Source organism: Stereum hirsutum (genome assembly GCF_000264905.1).
Source record: "Stereum hirsutum FP-91666 SS1 unplaced genomic scaffold STEHIscaffold_3, whole genome shotgun sequence".
In the NCBI taxonomy this organism is placed as follows: Eukaryota; Fungi; Basidiomycota; class Agaricomycetes; order Russulales; family Stereaceae; genus Stereum; species Stereum hirsutum.
The window spans coordinates 1038477-1054917 of NW_006763133.1; the positions used below are offsets into that span (position 1 = coordinate 1038477).

Genomic DNA, 16441 nt, shown 5'->3' on the forward strand with positions numbered 1-16441 from the left:
AGTAGGTGGGCGCCGTGCCGAACAGCGGCCGACGATGGGACAAATGTTGATGACCAAGCCAATAGTGAACAAGAAGTCATAATCACCCTCGACAAAAAACCGAAAGAAATGAATAGATGGCTAGTGAAAGGAACCTTGTAAAATGGCTAAAACTGACTGTTCGAGACCCTCGAAACCGAATGGTGAAAGAGAGGATTAACGGGGTGAAGACAACCCGTTCCAATCACCCCGTGCAACGTCAAAAATCACCGCGTCGGAGCACATTCCGGTGAAAGTAAACACACGCCGCGTCGAAATCAGCCCAAAACGGAGGTGATTTCTCGGTGGCTTTCACCCTTTCCGACCTCCGTAGTGCATCTTCGACACACTCTCGTGAAAAGGACTGGGGCATCCCGTATATTTGTGTGTTGCGTCCATTCATATGGTGCTTTGGTCTCAAATTCCAGAGGCATGACATCGGAGAAGATATGCGTGAGTATTTCGATTGGAAGGCTCGATATATTCGTGACGCGAACATTTGTCGCCGACATCGAGGAGACTACGGACGCAACCTTCAGCTCAACAAAAATAACGATGTGGCGACTATGGAGGATAACGAAAAGAAAAGGATATTTACTCACTAGCGCACTCTGATATGCTTTGCTGGGTCAGATTGAGCCACGTCGCTCGGTAGAGTTGTTATTATTCAAGCTCCGCTCGAATTCTATATTTGAATTTTGTGCTGTGGGGAGTGTTTGGGCCACAGTATGAAGCGCTTCCGAGTCGACGCGAGATGTATGTGACCCTTTTCCTATCACCCTCTATTACTTACATGATCATGAATAACATCAGTCCATGATCAAACATAGAAAGCTCTATTTCAGATGAACAGCGATAAGATCAACTGTGTCGCATTCATCAATAATAGTTATGGTAGTCACAAGGCACGCTACAAAAATCCATCGCACAACAGAAGGACTCGTATGAGGAGTTTCAGGAAGGATGGTGGTGGTACAAAGAGAGCTAAGCTCGTGTATGACGTGGTAAAACAAGCATAAGTTTGGTAACAGAGAGTCTACAACAAGCCAAAAGACAGAACATCACGCCACAAGACGCGTACTAGTATCCACAACCTCGACAAAAAAACTTCACCCCTCCCATCTGGGGCTAACATCCCGCGACGCAAAAATGTCGCCACCCACGTCGATAGGGAGCGATGAAAGGCGAACTTAACGCCTTACGCCGTCCTCGAAGCCCTGTACTGCGTCGTCTGCGGATACACGGTGCTGTCACGAGGGTATACCCTGCCGTGCATAGGCTCTCCCCATGCACGGTTCGCAATACAGAACAAAATGCTTGCGAACATCAGGAACACGACCATGATCCATCCCATCCAGACGAATGCGACGAGAGCCGTAAGAATACGGCAGGGTTGGAACTGTTGGCACCATGAGAGTGCACCCCAGTGGGACTGGTGGTTTGGCGGGTTGGAGGTGGACAACACGAGGAGGAAAAAGGAGAGGAGGTTAGCAGGTGTATGACGTATGAAGATAGAAATAGGTACAGATGAAATGAAATGAAAGGGGTAAAGGGTAAAGGACAGGTGGAGGAGGGGAGGCATGACGTTAGAGGGTTATATACTTACGGTAGCGATTGCGGCGCCGACTATCCAGAGAACGAAGAGGACGAATAGCGCAATGAGTTCATGGAAGAAGGTCCAGATAAACCCTCCTTCACGTCTTTTGATGATGGCATGGAGGCTGTCGAAAGGGACGCGTAGGTCAATACACGTGCAGATGAAAGGTAGTGGGCAGTGTGGCGTACACGTAGGGAACCCATAAAATAGTTAGGATTGTGGTGACGAGGATCTCGACCACTATGGGATCTGCTCGTCGCAACAGTAAGTATAGGCCAATCATACTTTTAAACGGAATGCTCACCAGTGAATGGAGTTCCGGAATTGAGCTAAAAGCCAAGAGCTCAGTCAGTGTTTTGTATACATGGTATTCGTCACTCTGCTTACCGGGTCGAAGGGGGAAAGATGCCTGGTGTAGTGCAGTCTAGCTGCAGAAAGGCCAAGGAGGACGATAGAGAATACAAGCTACATGTACGTCATTACTTTTCGTCAGTTTCTGCATGCTCATGGCCATCAAGGACGCGAGAACTCACCAGACAGCAGTACAAGAAAATGCGAAGAGCAGGGAGCACAGCCATTAGTGGGAAGAAGGGAGAAGCGGTAAAGGTAGTGAAGCTTGAAAGAGCTGGGTGAGTTGGTGAGGTCAAAGCTGATGTGGGTATGTTGGAGACATGGTTTAATGAAAGGCCCGGACTTTATAGGCCCCATGGCAGCGGTCGTGGGCGTAGGCCGAGTACGCCTTGAGGCGAACATGCACAATCGTCGTTCTTTCTTACTTTGGGTCGCCGCGTGGGATCACGTATACTTCCGACAAACGGCTGTGGTCTTGGGTTAGGGGTTACGCGTCTTACCGTAGGGAGCGGCAATTGTGCCACAAGCGAACAATAACCGAGGCGCGTTATTCTGAGCCGACTGGCACGGTTCACAACGACCGCACAAGTGAATGTTCCCTCGTCTTGCTCGTCACCCCCGCAATTTTGCATCTCTTCTTTACAAACCACCACCACTATCTACTTACAGGGCATATACGACGATGGCACCCCCAGATCAGAGCGCGGACTGGCACAGCGCTGAATCAGCCAAGGGGTTGAAGTTGTCGTACTTCACGAAGCCCATCGAAAAATCTCAACAGGACGACAGGGACTACAGGCTGATCAGACTGGAGAACGGGCTGCAGGCCATGCTTATTCACGACGCAAAGGCGGACAAGGCGGCTGCAAGTCTCGATGTGGCGGTGGGACACCTCTATGATCCGGTAAGCATTTCTTCTGTGGCCTCGTGTTGTGCGTTGTCGATGTTTGTGGATGGTCGAGACAGAGACCTCTGCCACGGTGTGATCCGCGCATTGTCGTGCGAAGTTGTTCAATAATGGAACACCGTCTTCACTCATTCTATTTGGGGTCCTGCGCGCTCGCCACGCTTTTGTTTGGAGAACATATCGTCGAGGCGATACTCTTCGAATGATGCGCATCTGGTCCAGGCATTATCCTCGTTGTCTCCTCGTTGCCCGCCGTCGCATTTTATTAGGTGGTGGAAATGAACATCGTACGACCTCTGGCCACATTGGGTGTACCTACTTCTCATCTCGGACGACAGCCTGCATGGAAGGCGATGATATTCCGGTGCTCAGTTCCGCTTGCATCTTGGTCGGAATCCTCTTCTCGTCAAGCACGGTCTGAGCACTCAAAGTTTCCTGTGTTTCATACATGGAAACATCATCACAAGCGTGGCAGCTTGCGGATTCATTTATCACACCACCGTTCGGCACAAACTGTCTATCATTCACCGGTCCTGTTCATTAAACGGAGTCTGTTACCTCATCATGGGCTGTATCCGATTGAGAAGACCCTGGTGTCTCTTTTATTTCTCGAATGCGTTGTATCAGTAAAGCATTCTGATATTGAATGTGCTACCTGCCACCGTTCTCGTGAAGGACATCGCAGGTACCGAGTTGAGACTTCGAAGCATTTTCCCGGTGGAATAGGCTCCATACAATGAGCCTAGGATGTGATAAACAGACGACGTGGAGCTCTGAAGCACAAATGGCGAAGCTGCAGTGTGCGTAGGTCCTGGATCAGGTGTATCGATCAACTTCCTCGATGCTGTGGAGAACTCACAACTGGCTGCTGCTGGCAGCGAGTACTGTGGTCCATACGGATAGTGGTCGCATTCAACGTTTAGTCCATATTATTTTTCTTATGTCTCGGCCGAATGTGACCTATTCTGATCGCGCTAACACAGTTGATCTCAGGCTGACATGCCTGGCCTCGCACATTTCTGCGAACATCTCTTGTTCATGGTGAGCCTCAGTTCGTACTATCAAAATAAATACGCGTTGATAATCAAAAACTCTCAGGGCACGGAGCAATACCCTAAAGAGAATGAATACTCCGAATATCTCTCCAAAAATAACGGCTCTTCCAATGCCTACACCGCATCGTCCAACACGAACTATTACTTTAATGTTGCACCCTCCGCCCTCCCTGGTGCCATTTCCCGCTTTTCCGGCTTCTTCCACTCGCCGCTCTTCGCCCCCTCGTGTACCGTGCGCGAGCTCAACGCCGTAGACTCGGAACACAAAAAGAACCACCAAAACGATGTCTGGAGGATTTTCCAGCTCAATAAACATCTGACTAAGGAAGGGCATGTCTGGAATAAATTCGGTAGCGGGAATAAGGAGACTTTGACGAGGGTGGGGAGAGAGGCAAAAGCGGTGGAGGCAGCCGAGAGGAAGAGGGTCGCTGCTGAATCGACGGTTAACGGTAATGGTAATGGGTTTTTGACGCCGAATGCCAGTGCCGCCCCGTCGAGGATACCGTCGCCTGCTCCTTCGGTGAATTCGGCGATTGGTGAGGTGGGCGAGGCGGACGGCGGGCTTGTAGGAAGGGAGACGAGGAGGAGGTTGATTGAATGGTGGAGTAAGGAGTATTGCGCAAGTAGAATGAGGTTGTGCGTCATCGGAAAGGGTAAGCCTATCTGTAGCCTGTTTGGCGAACAATGTGTTAATGTTGGTATGTTTCAGACTCTTTGGACGATCTTGCAGAGATGGTCACGGAGAACTTTTCCCCGATCAAGAATAGGGGCCAAGAGCCTCTGCCTATGATCCCAGATCACCCCTTCGGTCCGGGGGAGAAAAGCGTAAGTCTGTTTCATTGCTGCCCTCGCCACCCATGACTTACGCCACACCTTCCTTAGACGCTCGTATCAGTCCAAACTATCATGGCCTTCCACATCCTCGAGATCTCCTTCCCGCTTGACTATCAACCTCCCCACTGGCGGCACAAGCCTGGCACTTTCCTCGCTGGCCTAGTAGGTCACGAAGGGCCCGGATCGCTGCATTCGTATCTAAAGAATAAGGGCTGGTTGACGGCGTTGAGTGCAGGGCCGCAAAACCTGGGCAGAGGCTTTGCGATGTTCAAAGTTACATTGCATATGACAAAGGATGGATTCGGTACGTTTCTTCCCATGTGTTCCGTTGCAGTATACTATCTCTGTCATCTACTTATGTTGTTGCTTGTTCGTAGCCAACTACCGTGAAGCTGCTCTGGCCGTGTTCTCCTACCTCTCCCTTCTCCGCTCCTCCGCTCTGGAACCATGGCATCAGAAAGAATTCTCACAACTGCTTCATACCCGTTTCCGCTTCGCCGAGAAATCGCGTCCGGACGACTATGCGGTATGGATGACAGCACAAATGGCGTGGCCGACGCCAAGGGAACTGGTGGTCAAAGCCCCACAGGTGGTATGGGAATGGGATGAGGCGGGTGAGGCAGAGAAGGAGGTGAGGAGAACGTTGGAGGGATTGAGGGTGGCTGAGGGAAGAGCTGTTTTGATGGGGAGAAAGGAGGAGCATGTGAAAGTTGGTGGCGAGGGGGAGTGGGAGAATGAGCCGTGGTATGGGACGGAGTATAAGGTTGTGAAGATGGATGAGGAATTTGTCCGACTTGTGAGCTTTCGTCACTGCTTGTGGTTGTGCTTTGATTCTTATAGGAATTTGTTTTGTAGGCGGATGGTCCTTGTACCGTTCCGGAGCTGCACCTTCCTGGACCGAATGAGTTCGTGCCGATGAATCTAGATGTCGAGAAGAAGGAAGTTTCTGTGGTACGTTTTTTCTCCACTCTTCTTCACTTGTCTCTCTTCTGTCTTCATTTATTGGTGAAGACTAATATGTGTTTGTTTAGCCTCAACCACGACCACACCTTATTCGGAAGACTGAACTTACGACGCTCTGGCATAAAAAAGACGATCAATTCTGGGTTCCTAAGGCCAGTGTCATCCTCGACATTCGGAGGTATGTTGCATCTTGACTACCTGGCTGCTCACAGATCTGACCCTGATCACTTCTCTCAGTCCATTCGCGGACGATACTCCTTTAGCAACTGTTATGACTCGGTAAGCCCTTTGCTATGCCACTGATCTGACGCACATACTCATCCCTTCGGATCGATAGACTATACTCCGATCTCGTAGAAGACTCCCTCACGGAGTATGTCTACGACGCGGACTTGGCTGGCCTCAGTTATAACTTCTCTTCATCTTCGAGCGGGATGTTCGTTCATGTGCAAGGATACAATGACAAATTGCACGTCTTGCTGCAGCATGTCCTCGAGAGAATCAAGACCATCCAAGTTAAGAGGGATCGGGTGGAGGTTATGAAGGAGCAGGTGGGCCTTGTGTTCTCCTTTATCGTTGAAGCAGTAGTATGAGCACTGCTAACTAACGAAATGTAGTTGAAACGCAGCTGGGAGAACTACTTCCTTGGACAGTCCTATAGGATCTCGGATTATTACGGAAGATACCTCATGAGCGAAAGACAGTGGACCTTGCCCGAGAAGCTGAAGGTCCTGCCTTGTAAGCCCCTCCACTCCCCGTTCTTTATTATTAGTATTAATGGTGTCGGTGATGTGATAGCTGTTACGGAGGAAACGATTCAGGCCCACATCAGCAAACTCTTGTCGAAGACGCATGTTCATATGCTTGTCGGCGGTAATCTGTACAAGGATGTTAGTTCGGCTCTCTCTCACCGGACAAATCAGGTTCTGATGGCTCGTCTGGTATACAGGAAGCTATTAACCTTGCGAAAATGACTGAGGAAATCCTCGGCTCGACATCATTGCCATCAGACGAAGTCGTCGACCTTGCATTATTGCTTCCCAAAGGTTCGTATCTAGGCTCAGCTTCTGCTCCACACCAGACTATTACTAACGTCTGTATCCATAGGCTCAAACTACGTCTTTTCCATGCCCGTCCCCAATCCGAACGAGCCTAATTCCGCTCTGATCTACTACACCCACTTCGGCCCCACAACCTCTCAACACCTGCGAGTCACGGCCGACCTCCTGACTCAGATCCTTTCCGAACCTGCCTTCGACATCCTTCGCACCAAAGAGCAGCTCGGCTACATCGTCTCAGCATCACAATGGCTCTCCTCAGGCTCCGGTCATACAGGCTTGAGAATTGTGGTCCAGAGCGAGAGGGGCCCAGTGTATTTGGAGGAGAGGGTCGAGGCGTTCTTGGAGCATATGAAAGGAGTGTTGGAAGGAATGAGTGAAGAGGCTTTCCAGGAGCAGAAGGATGGTCTGAAGGAGAAGTGGCAGGAGGCGCCAAAGAACGTAGGGCAGGAGATGACGAGGTATTGGGCGCATATTGAGTCCGGGTATCTGGATTTCATGAGACGTACGTCTTTTATTTACTCTTTTGCTTCACGAGGAGTTCTGACGAGGCGTCCAATAGGCCAGAATAATGTTGCGCATCTGACGAATGTGACGAAGCAAGACGTCCTTTCCCTCTTCATGTCAAATGTCCATCCTTCGTCAACCACCCGGTCCAAACTCTCTGTTCACGCCATTTCGCAAAAGCCCAGGACGAAACACGTCAGCCCCGCCGCGCTCCAGGCCTTCGTTGAGCTCGCCCGGCAGAGATCTTCCTCAACGTCCATTGATATCGACGAAATTCCATGGAAAGACGAATTTGGCACCGCGGAGAACGAGCCTTCCGTGCTCGACTTTGCTAAGTTCTGGAAGACTGCGCTCGAAGAAAAAGGTGCTGAAGGGACGAAAGTGATGGAAGGGTTGTTCGAGGCGCTACCAGACTTGATCAAACAATTCCCGGCAAAGGCTGATTACGAGGGTGTATTGCCAGAGGGAGTTAAGAAGGTGGAGGATGTTGAAGCGTTCAAGAAGGGATTGACGGTCAGCGAGAGGCCGAGGGCGCTGGTCCAGTGGGGAGATTTGCCGACGCCCCATCTTTGAAGATGGTTTTGCGCATAGATGCCGATCGCGGACATCTTAGACGAAGGGAGAATACCGTATACTGCTCTAGATTAATAATACATATAAATACATGTTATTTTGTTTCCCCCTCTGGAAGGAAAGAACGACCTGGTGCATCGATCATCAATGTCTCGGCCAAATACCAGGCATGTCGGTCGGAATGGGGCTTGAAATTGAACATACATTATTTGTCACCGCTACAAGGAGCAGAAAGTCATAGTTGGGGCAGGGACAGAGACATACCATTGGGATCGTCCATGTTTGGTGCGATTATGGGAGAACGTTGGACCTCTCGAACCGATCACGGTCCAACCCAAAAGCATCTTGCAGCGTGTGTAGAAGCGTGGAAGCCGTCATAATCGTTTCTTTCTCGTATGTCCGTATAGATACAGTGCTCGCAAATATACAGATAATGAAGCAGCCCAAGGCTGATACGCAGAGTGTGATCAATAAATCATAAACATGTTCAAGCGAGGAAGGGAGAAAGTCGAATAAGACTGGAGAGTCTGAAAGGCAAGAGGATACCGATCGATTCGTTCTATCAAAGCGCCAGCGCACCACCAACTATCACTCACCATGCCGCATATTCTGGGCCACCTATGTGGGCCATTCGTCAATAACCTCTCCTCAATCTCTCATTCTCCTCCTTCAGCTTCTTATTCTCCTCTTTCAACTCGTTCAATTCACTACCATACTCTTCCATCACGCCTCTCATTTCCATTCTCCAAGCCCTCCCCATCCTCAACAGATCCAGATGCAACCCAACCATCTCTGCTTTCGTCTCCTGTCTAAAGTCCACCATGGCTTCCTGGATTAGCGCATGTAATAATCCTTGCGCACCTCCACCTCCCGGCACGCTCCCACCCACACCGTTCAAACCACTACTAGTCGACCCATTCCTAGGAAGAACGACATTATGCGGTGATACAGCTGCAAGATGCATGAACGGTGAGGGCAGAGAGCTCATTCCTGCTCCCAGGTTGCCCAATCGCCGCGGGGTAATCTGCATGGTCAAAGACTTCTCCTCAAGCCTTTGTTCGTGCTCCGCCAGCCTCCTCTGCACTTCGGCATCCTCTTCACCATCAATATCCACGTCCTCCAGTCGGCTGGTTTCCGGTTCCTGATTCAGGCCCTTGTCCTCGTGGACATCATTGTCGCGAACATCGAACCCCACCCTCTTACGATCTTCCTTCTCTTCTCCTGGAAAGATGTTGTCTTCCTGCCCCGCACGAATCCACCGCTCAACCTCTGGCGTCCCAAGTCCCAAAATCCCCATACCCTTCATTCCGTCGCTCTCCTCCGATAGCCCAACAGCGACATCAAGCAAATTCTCCCTAACCGGGGAAGGCATGGGTAAATCTGGCGACGGCGTCCTTTCCTCCCTCTCCGGTGCTGTCTTCGCACTCCCACTTGATATCCAAACCGGACCCTGCCTCATCTTCTCTATCTGTAATCTCGCTGCATCGACTTGATTCTTCGGTAAAGGCGGAACTGGCGGTATAGGTGAACCCGAACGAGCAACGGTGACGCCTCCAGATCCGGAACGAGCCACACGAGACGTTGTTCTTGATCTCGTACCACCAGTGGATGCAGTCGTTCCGGACCCAGAGCTCGAGCCTGTGATCGTTCGCAATTTGGGAGCGGAACCGGAATCGTCGTCCATATTGGCCGTGATGGTGATCGAGGCTTTTGTAGGCCCACTAACGACCGAAGTCCGAGCCGTACTCGCAGTAGAAAGTGTTCTGCTCCTCACACTGGGTTGACTTCCGGAGGTCAGACTCGAGGGACTCTTGGGCGAGGAGGCGGAGACGGTACGAGTGCGTTTATATGCGGGGCTTGATCCTGAGGCAGTATTGGCGACCGTGCGTCCGGTCGAAGATGTTGGACGTGTGCGTATGTGGGGAGCAGAGATCGTGGGGATGGTTTCGGGGACGGCTTCTGTGTTGGGCCCAGGAGCTACTGCAGATGAGCTGGACGACTTCGCCGTACGGACATTCGCGGTAGAGCCTCGCGAGGGAGAAGGTCTAGGCTTGAGAGTTGCACCGGATGCCGAAGGAAGAGGAAGAGGAGGCGGTGATTTCGAGTAAGCGGGCGCTTTGGAAGTGGGAGTGATCCTTGCCTTGAGGTTCCCGCTGATTGCTCGTGTACGGCGCGCCGTGATTTTGTCGGCCTCAGTATCGACTGCGTGAAATGTATCTTAATACTCGCGTTAAATTTCATGTCCGACGAGATACCCACCAGCAGCATCGCCGTTATTAGAGGGCACCGTCTCTTTCGCCGCGTTGGGTGATTGCCTCGATTTCGTCGCAGCCGTAGTAGAGTCCACTCTCTTCTTGACGGGCGTATTCGTCGCACTTCCTTTAGCGATACTGCTATCGGCACTCGGGGAGGGCGATCCCACGGTGGAAGTGACTCTCGTCCGAACTCTGGAGACTACGGGAGAAGTGTTGGCGGATCCAGCCGGCGATTTGACCGCTAATGTTTCGCGCCGCCGGGCGTGGACAGGACTGTTTGTATCCTTTTGGGCGAGAGGCCTGGGTTGTTGATTGAGGACTGGAGCAGAAGCGGATGCGGCTACAGCGGCGGGAGTGCCTGGTTTGGAGTCTTTTATAGACCGCTTTTTCTGTTCGGCAGAGGTAGTCGTGAACAAGAGTGCAAAATGCAATAGACTTTGCGCGTACCGAGACAGCCAAACCGAGGACTGGATATCCTGATTCGCTTATTGTAACCGTCTTTGCTGGTTCCGTGGCTGCACGAAGAGACTGCACGAGGAGTCTCCCGTTTACTGTCCCCATGTAGAGCGTTGCTCCGTCGAGCGAGAATGTGACCGACGTAAGTGGGGTTTCGTGGTCAAAACTGCGTATAATTTTCCTGGGCGGTAACATGAATACAATCCATCATGACCAGAAAAAAGATGAAGTAGGACCTACCCATGCTCCTTGTCCAAATCAACGAGGCCGACGTATCCGCTACTGCAAGCAACCGCCAGAAGGGCCTTGCTATAAGGACTGCAGCTAATCCCTGCTATGTGGCCCTCGGTGGCCTCGCTTAGCGGGATGACTTTCGCAGGTCCAGTCGGCCGGGTCATATCGTAGATGATGAGGTCTCTGCCTAAACCCAGAAACAGTCGCACACGCGAGTGTGGATGCACGACGCAAGATGTTATGTATTCCTCTTCCGTGGTCTTGAGCCCACGAAGAGTGGTGTGGATGTTGAGAGACAGATTGTGTGTGACGACAGCTGTGGCGGATGCGGCAACGAGTACAGTTCCATCATTCGACAGAGACAAAGCTGTGACCGGATTAGGATCCGGATGAGGCGGGAGAGTGTGTACAATTTTCGAAGACGAAGTTTGAGAAGCAGAATGCTCGAGGATATGGACCAGGTTTCCAGTAGCAAAGATAAGAGAACCTTTATCTTTGATGATAAGGCTCGAAATAGGTGACTCGGAGTCATCTTGAGAGTATACAGTTTTCATAAGAGAGCCAAAAGCATCATAACGGTTGATGAAATAAGGAAAAGCAAGGTACAGAGAAGTGCCGTCGGGAGACCAGGTGCTGTATATTGAACCAGAAGGTATGTCGGATGCTGGAGACAGGGATGGAGGCGCACGGCGAAGGGTGGAAGGATCCGATATGTACACACTCTCGTTAGTCGTTATGGCGAGCATAGTTGTCGTTGCCGTTGTCTTTCGTCGTATTCGCCTTCGTCGCTGCCGCCGTCGTCGATGGAAGATCGAGGCAAGACGTAAAAAGACGTAACGGCCCAAAAAGTCGAACCGAACAACGATCGGTCTCATCACGTGGTTTGGGCCACATAGCATGCTGTGTGGCGCACTTTGTCACGGTTGCGGTTGCCACACGATTGGTCAGCACGTGGGCTCCAGCAGTGCTCTTGCTCTCAACCTTCACTCCCTCTATATCACTCTCTTCATACTTCTCCTACTATGATGGCCACTGCTCTCGCCGCGTGAGTATTATAATTATAATTTAGAGCCTTGCTAATTCATATATGTATTAGTGCTCTTCCGGCACCTGTCAATGGGCCAGCTATCTCGGAAGACGACGACCTTGACTTCGAGCAGCCTCAGGCCTCAGCATCGACACAAGCTGTCTCAATACGCACCGTCGTTCCACCCTATGGTCAGAGAAAAGGGTGGAAGCCAAAATCACAGGAAGATTATGGTGTGTGTAATAATCTCTGCCCTTTTGTTACCATACTGATCTTCGACAGGCGACGGTGGGGCGTATCCCGAGTGCCATGTCGCACAGTATCCTCTCGAGATGGGCCGCAAGAAGGTATGTATGATTTAAATGACGGCGTCGTTACGTTTGCCTCTCTTTCATCTGATCATACCCCTGGAACTCTTGCTCATCCTCGTACTTCTTCAGGCCTCATCCGGAAACACTCTCGCTCTGCAAGTCGACAGCGAAGGGAATGTTCGCTACGACGCCATCGCTCACCAAGGTCAACGCCAAGGCAAATATGTCCAATCCCAATTCAAGGACCTCGTCCCCCTTTCCCACCGCAAAGACCTCTCCGAAGAGTCCCGTGCCATGGAGCGCCCATCCGAAGAGGACGTTCAATCCACAACCGAAAAGACTCGTCTCGCGCTCGAAAAACTCGTCAATGGCAAGATCAAAGCCGCCCAGCCCAAGAACGTTCCCGATAGCCAGGGCAAGTCTCAATTCATTCGTTACACGCCTGGACAGCAGGGCAATGGCGCGGATGGGTTGAAGCAAAGGATTATCAAGATGACGGATGTGGTAGAGGATCCGTTAGAGCCGCCAAGGTTTAAGCATAAGAAGATTCCGAGGGGCCCACCAAGTCCGCCACCGCCGGTGTTGAGGAGTCCGCCGAGGAAAGCGACGGCGCAGGAGCAGAAGGAGTGGATGATTCCGCCTTGTATCTCGAACTGGAAGAACAACAAGGGTTTCACCATCCCGCTCGACAAGCGGTTGGCTGCTGATGGTCGTGGCTTGCAAGATGTGCGTTATCTGTTCTTTTCATCCGTTCAGGCTACTTCATCTTTGTCTCTTCTGTATCTATAGGTGCACATCAACGACAACTTTGCCAAATTCTCAGAAGCTCTCTTCGTCGCAGACCGTCATGCTCGCGAGGAAGTCCGCCAACGTGCGCTCATGCAGCAGAAACTTGCCGAGAAGGAAAAGGCCTCTCGCGAAGAATCACTCCGTCAAATGGCCCAACGCGCTCGAGAGGAACGCTCCGGCATCGCTCCCTCTCGTCCCACAGCCGAATCACAGGCCGCCATGAAGTCTTCATTAGCTGCCTACGGGAGCGACAGCGGGTCCGACTCCGAACCCTCGGACGAGGAGAAGGACGAAGCGGAGGACGAAGATGCTGCGAAGGTGCGAGACGAGATGCGTGCCGAGAAGAGGAGGGAACGCGAGCGAGAGATGAGGATGAACAATATGGGTACGGAGCAACGTGCGAAGATGTTGGCGAGACAACAGAACCGCGATATCTCAGAGAAGATTGCACTCGGCCTCGCCAAGCCCACGATGTCGAAGGAGTCAATGCTCGATTCGAGGTTATTCAACCAGGAATCTCTGTCGAATTCCTTCGGAGACGACGAGAACTACGGGTTGTATGATAAGCCTTTGTTCCACGGTTCGAGCGCAAGCGCGGCAATTTACAAGGCACGTGGGAATATTGAAGAGGGCAACGAGGAGTCTTATGGTGGTGGGACTGAGGAGGGTATTGGGAAGGCTTTACAGAGCGATAGATTCGGCCTTGGTGAGGCCAGAGTTGGGTTCGAGGGTGCGAAAGATCAGGAGATCAGGGAGGGCCCGGTACAGTTCGAGAAGGACACGTCCGACGTATTTGGTGTGGACAAGTTCTTGGATGAGGCGAAGAGTGGGAGGAAGAGAGGATTGGATTCGGAAGCGTGAGTGTTTTTTCTTTGAACCCGACGATTCCGTTCGATAGGTGTGACAACTTTGACTGACGGACGGAAATCCATTTGGCAGGTCTGGAGCACGGAAACGACACCAGCTTGAGAAGGCTTCAGAGCGGGAGTGATGGCCTTGAGCTGTTGTTTTCTGGCCCTCCCCTCTTTCTCTTTCTTGTGTACATACATGTTTTGTTCAACTCTTGTGGCCCACGTTTCCATGACCACATCTTCTGTCCTGCTCCTGGTATGATTATTGTACGATTTTCCCATTTCCCCGACAGCTTTCCCGCGCCCTCTATCTTACTCACCGCATGTGACAAAATTAGAAAAGAAACACTGTGGGACATGAATTGTGAACCTCGAGGCTTTGGTTGGCTCGCCACACGAATCTTGAGAGAAATATAACCGTAACGTCGAGCAAGCGCGTTCAACTTCAGCCGAGCGCCCGACGATGAGATATCAACGTATATCAACCGGTGGCACGACTCGGACAGATTCTTACACACATCACCTTTTGCACAGGACCACACTTCGACACGTAGACCGTGTCTTCGTCTGGCCTACTAATATCTTTTTCGTCTAACACGACATAAAAGCTACTAGGTTGTAGGTGAGAATCTCTCTTGTACGCACAAGGCTTCCCCTCATGCCTGGTTCTTACGCTTCACGCCCAACAGCAACTGCTATTGCGGAGCTCATAGAAACTATCATTTCACCGAATAACATGGATATTTCGTATGCTCATTTACCTTCTCAGTCTTAGCTTAAGCCTAAATCGTCTCATATGTTGCTTCTGGTTATGTGTTGTAAAGCTCTGTTCTCCAAGGCGGTTATTCGCACCCCCTCTCGCGTCAATGGCAAGCCCGCCGGTCACTCGACAAGTCGATGCTTATGTACCCTATCTTCATCACCGATGATCCCAAAGCGCGCGTAGAGATTGCCTCGCTGCCTGGACAATGCAGATGGGGCGTGGATAGGCTCGAGGAGTTCCTTGGGCCATTGGTGAAGAAAGGGCTCAGGAGTGTGATTCTCTTCGGTGTACCTCTCAACTGCGAGAAGGTTAGTCTCTCTACATACCTTTCCTTGCCATGTATATCATCTCATATATGTTTGTTGTTTATTGTTACGATAGGACGACCGCGGTACGCCCGCCGACGACCCCAAGGGCCCCGTCATTCTCGCCATCAAACTCCTCCGCTCACTCTATCCCTCTCTCTACATCGCAACCGACGTCTGTCTCTGCGAATATACCTCTCACGGCCACTGCGGTCTCCTGCACTCCGACGGTACCATCAACTCTCCACCCTCCGCTGAGCGTATCGCCGAGGTTGCGCTCGCTTATGCTGAAGCGGGAGCGCACTGTGTGGCGCCGAGTGATATGATGGACGGGAGGATCAAAGCGATCAAGAGGAAATTGATTGATGGTGGGTTCGGGAATAGGTGTCTGTTGATGAGCTATTCGGCCAAGTTTGCGAGTGGGCTTTATGGGCCGTTTAGGTGAGTCGTGCGGAGTGACGAATGTGTGTGTGGCGTAGAGTGCTGAAACGACGTTATCCATAGGGATGCTGCAGGGAGCGCACCTTCGTTCGGAGACCGCAAGTGCTACCAGCTGCCACCCTCTGCCAAGGGCCTTGCTCGTCGTGCTATCGTTAGTCTCTCCTCAAAGTTCTTCTCCTCTCAAGTAAATAAGGAATTTCTATAGCAACGCGACGTCCTCGAAGGTGCCGACATCATCATGGTCAAGCCCGCGCTCCCCTACCTCGACATCCTCTCCCACGCCTCCGAGCTTGCTCCAGATCACCCACTCGCGGCATACCAGGTCTCAGGCGAATACGCTATGGTCGTCGCCGGTGCGAGGGCTGGAGTGTATGACTTGAAGGCGATGGCCTTCGAGACCACCGAGAGTATTGTAAGGGCTGGCGCAGGGTTGGTGTTGACATACTTCACGCCGCAATTCTTGGATTGGTTGGATGAGTGAAGAGTACTTTTCGATGAAGGTAAGACGAGGAGGATACACAAAAATGTTTTGGTTGGAATTATGTACGGGATTCAAGGATAAAAAGGATTAGATGGGATCTTATGTGGTGCGTTTCAATGTGTATGTATGATAACTTATGGAAGCCTGTGTTCTCGAAAACTCGGGACAACAAGGCGTGGCGTGGGCACAACAGGTATTCGTACAAGCGGTCCACACGATACCAGTCAGTCCAGGTTTGTTCCTTGTCCCTCATCTTGCTTTACGCCCGCCTTCGACCCATCTGAGTCGATGGGTGGTTCTCGATTCCCTTGCCTCCTCAACGGTAGCTATTTTGCTCCTATTGTACTCGTCCGGTACTGAATTCCGCCTATAATTAAGGTTCCAGCAGATTAGGCTACATATGACCATATAATGTCCTATAATGTCGTGCCAAACAACATCGAGGAACGTCGAGATTTTTGCACACTGCTGCGTCATCTGCAGCTTCAGTCATCTCATTAGCTAAATATAGGCCTTGCGATCCCAAGCGCTCCTTGATCATTTTCTCGCCACAACTTCGCTTGCCTGGGCTTGGGGGAGCACGTTCTTCCTCTGAGTCTTCCGAATTACTTCGCCCACATCTGACCGCTCCAGTGACGTGACCACATCCTAATACTGCAGGACCA

At 51.3% G+C, this 16441-nt stretch overlaps 6 protein-coding genes across 6 annotated transcripts; 3 read left to right on the plus strand and 3 right to left on the minus strand.

The window, feature by feature from the left end:
* On the minus strand, positions 1–515 carry STEHIDRAFT_118842 (uncharacterized protein). The gene has a single exon (XM_007300796.1). It carries the CDS (start codon positions 455–457, stop codon positions 239–241), a length of 219 nt encoding a protein of 72 aa, XP_007300858.1. The 5' UTR covers positions 458–515; the 3' UTR covers positions 1–238.
* Positions 516–880: 365 nt separating this feature from the next.
* Positions 881–2230, minus strand: STEHIDRAFT_92166 (uncharacterized protein). Its single transcript, XM_007300797.1, has 6 exons — positions 2149–2230; positions 2003–2080; positions 1920–1944; positions 1804–1864; positions 1625–1739; positions 881–1477 (listed from the first exon to the last, which is right to left on the minus strand). Exons 1-6 carry the CDS (start codon positions 2191–2193, stop codon positions 1217–1219), a joined length of 585 nt encoding a protein of 194 aa, XP_007300859.1. The 5' UTR covers positions 2194–2230; the 3' UTR covers positions 881–1216.
* Positions 2231–2530: 300 nt separating this feature from the next.
* On the plus strand, positions 2531–7972 carry STEHIDRAFT_118845 (uncharacterized protein). Its single transcript, XM_007300798.1, has 15 exons — positions 2531–2870; positions 3867–3914; positions 3972–4581; positions 4638–4753; positions 4811–5066; positions 5140–5558; positions 5618–5713; positions 5794–5903; positions 5963–6004; positions 6063–6276; positions 6343–6463; positions 6524–6615; positions 6675–6771; positions 6833–7288; positions 7346–7972. Exons 1-15 carry the CDS (start codon positions 2649–2651, stop codon positions 7861–7863), a joined length of 3417 nt encoding a protein of 1138 aa, XP_007300860.1. The 5' UTR covers positions 2531–2648; the 3' UTR covers positions 7864–7972.
* A 257-nt stretch (positions 7973–8229) lies between these two features.
* Positions 8230–11587, minus strand: STEHIDRAFT_137407 (uncharacterized protein). Its single transcript, XM_007300799.1, has 4 exons — positions 10815–11587; positions 10566–10755; positions 10123–10507; positions 8230–10065 (listed from the first exon to the last, which is right to left on the minus strand). Exons 1-4 carry the CDS (start codon positions 11552–11554, stop codon positions 8498–8500), a joined length of 2883 nt encoding a protein of 960 aa, XP_007300861.1. The 5' UTR covers positions 11555–11587; the 3' UTR covers positions 8230–8497.
* A 217-nt stretch (positions 11588–11804) lies between these two features.
* On the plus strand, positions 11805–14135 carry STEHIDRAFT_92174 (uncharacterized protein). The gene is made up of 6 exons (XM_007300800.1): positions 11805–11853; positions 11905–12068; positions 12118–12182; positions 12276–12872; positions 12936–13792; positions 13875–14135. Exons 1-6 carry the CDS (start codon positions 11831–11833, stop codon positions 13924–13926), a joined length of 1758 nt encoding a protein of 585 aa, XP_007300862.1. The 5' UTR covers positions 11805–11830; the 3' UTR covers positions 13927–14135.
* A 162-nt stretch (positions 14136–14297) lies between these two features.
* Positions 14298–15958, plus strand: STEHIDRAFT_118849 (tetrapyrrole biosynthesis porphobilinogen synthase). Its single transcript, XM_007300801.1, has 6 exons — positions 14298–14408; positions 14476–14533; positions 14611–14857; positions 14931–15295; positions 15359–15446; positions 15501–15958. Exons 2-6 carry the CDS (start codon positions 14523–14525, stop codon positions 15774–15776), a joined length of 987 nt encoding a protein of 328 aa, XP_007300863.1. The 5' UTR covers positions 14298–14408; positions 14476–14522; the 3' UTR covers positions 15777–15958.
* Positions 15959–16441: the final 483 nt, after the last annotated feature.

Bases quoted from the DNA above. Each gene is read 5' to 3' on its own strand.
- STEHIDRAFT_118845 (XM_007300798.1), top strand. From the start codon at position 2,649: ATGGCACCCCCAGATCAGAGCGCGGACTGGCACAGCGCTGAATCAGCC. The intron at 4,582-4,637 runs GTAAGCCTATCT...GGTATGTTTCAG, and splicing joins GTTGTGCGTCATCGGAAAGG to ACTCTTTGGACGATCTTGCA. The intron at 6,277-6,342 runs GTGGGCCTTGTG...AACGAAATGTAG, and splicing joins TGGAGGTTATGAAGGAGCAG to TTGAAACGCAGCTGGGAGAA.
- STEHIDRAFT_118842 (XM_007300796.1), bottom strand. From the start codon at position 457: ATGTCATGCCTCTGGAATTTGAGACCAAAGCACCATATGAATGGACGC.
- STEHIDRAFT_92174 (XM_007300800.1), top strand. From the start codon at position 11,831: ATGATGGCCACTGCTCTCGCCGC. The intron at 12,069-12,117 runs GTGTGTGTAATA...GATCTTCGACAG, and splicing joins AAAATCACAGGAAGATTATG to GCGACGGTGGGGCGTATCCC. The intron at 12,183-12,275 runs GTATGTATGATT...GTACTTCTTCAG, and splicing joins TCGAGATGGGCCGCAAGAAG to GCCTCATCCGGAAACACTCT.
- STEHIDRAFT_137407 (XM_007300799.1), bottom strand. From the start codon at position 11,554: ATGCTCGCCATAACGACTAACGAGAGTGTGTACATATCGGATCCTTCC. The intron at 10,756-10,814 runs GTAGGTCCTACT...GTTACCGCCCAG, and splicing joins GATTTGGACAAGGAGCATGG to GAAAATTATACGCAGTTTTG. The intron at 10,508-10,565 runs GTACGCGCAAAG...TCTGCCGAACAG, and splicing joins TCCTCGGTTTGGCTGTCTCG to AAAAAGCGGTCTATAAAAGA.
- STEHIDRAFT_118849 (XM_007300801.1), top strand. The intron at 15,296-15,358 runs GTGAGTCGTGCG...CGTTATCCATAG, and splicing joins GGGCTTTATGGGCCGTTTAG to GGATGCTGCAGGGAGCGCAC. The intron at 15,447-15,500 runs GTTAGTCTCTCC...GAATTTCTATAG, and splicing joins GCCTTGCTCGTCGTGCTATC to CAACGCGACGTCCTCGAAGG.
- STEHIDRAFT_92166 (XM_007300797.1), bottom strand. From the start codon at position 2,193: ATGGCTGTGCTCCCTGCTCTTCGCATTTTCTTGTACTGCTGTCTG. The intron at 1,740-1,803 runs GTACGCCACACT...CCCTTTCGACAG, and splicing joins ATTTTATGGGTTCCCTACGT to CCTCCATGCCATCATCAAAA. The intron at 1,478-1,624 runs GTAAGTATATAA...CTCCTCGTGTTG, and splicing joins TCGGCGCCGCAATCGCTACC to TCCACCTCCAACCCGCCAAA.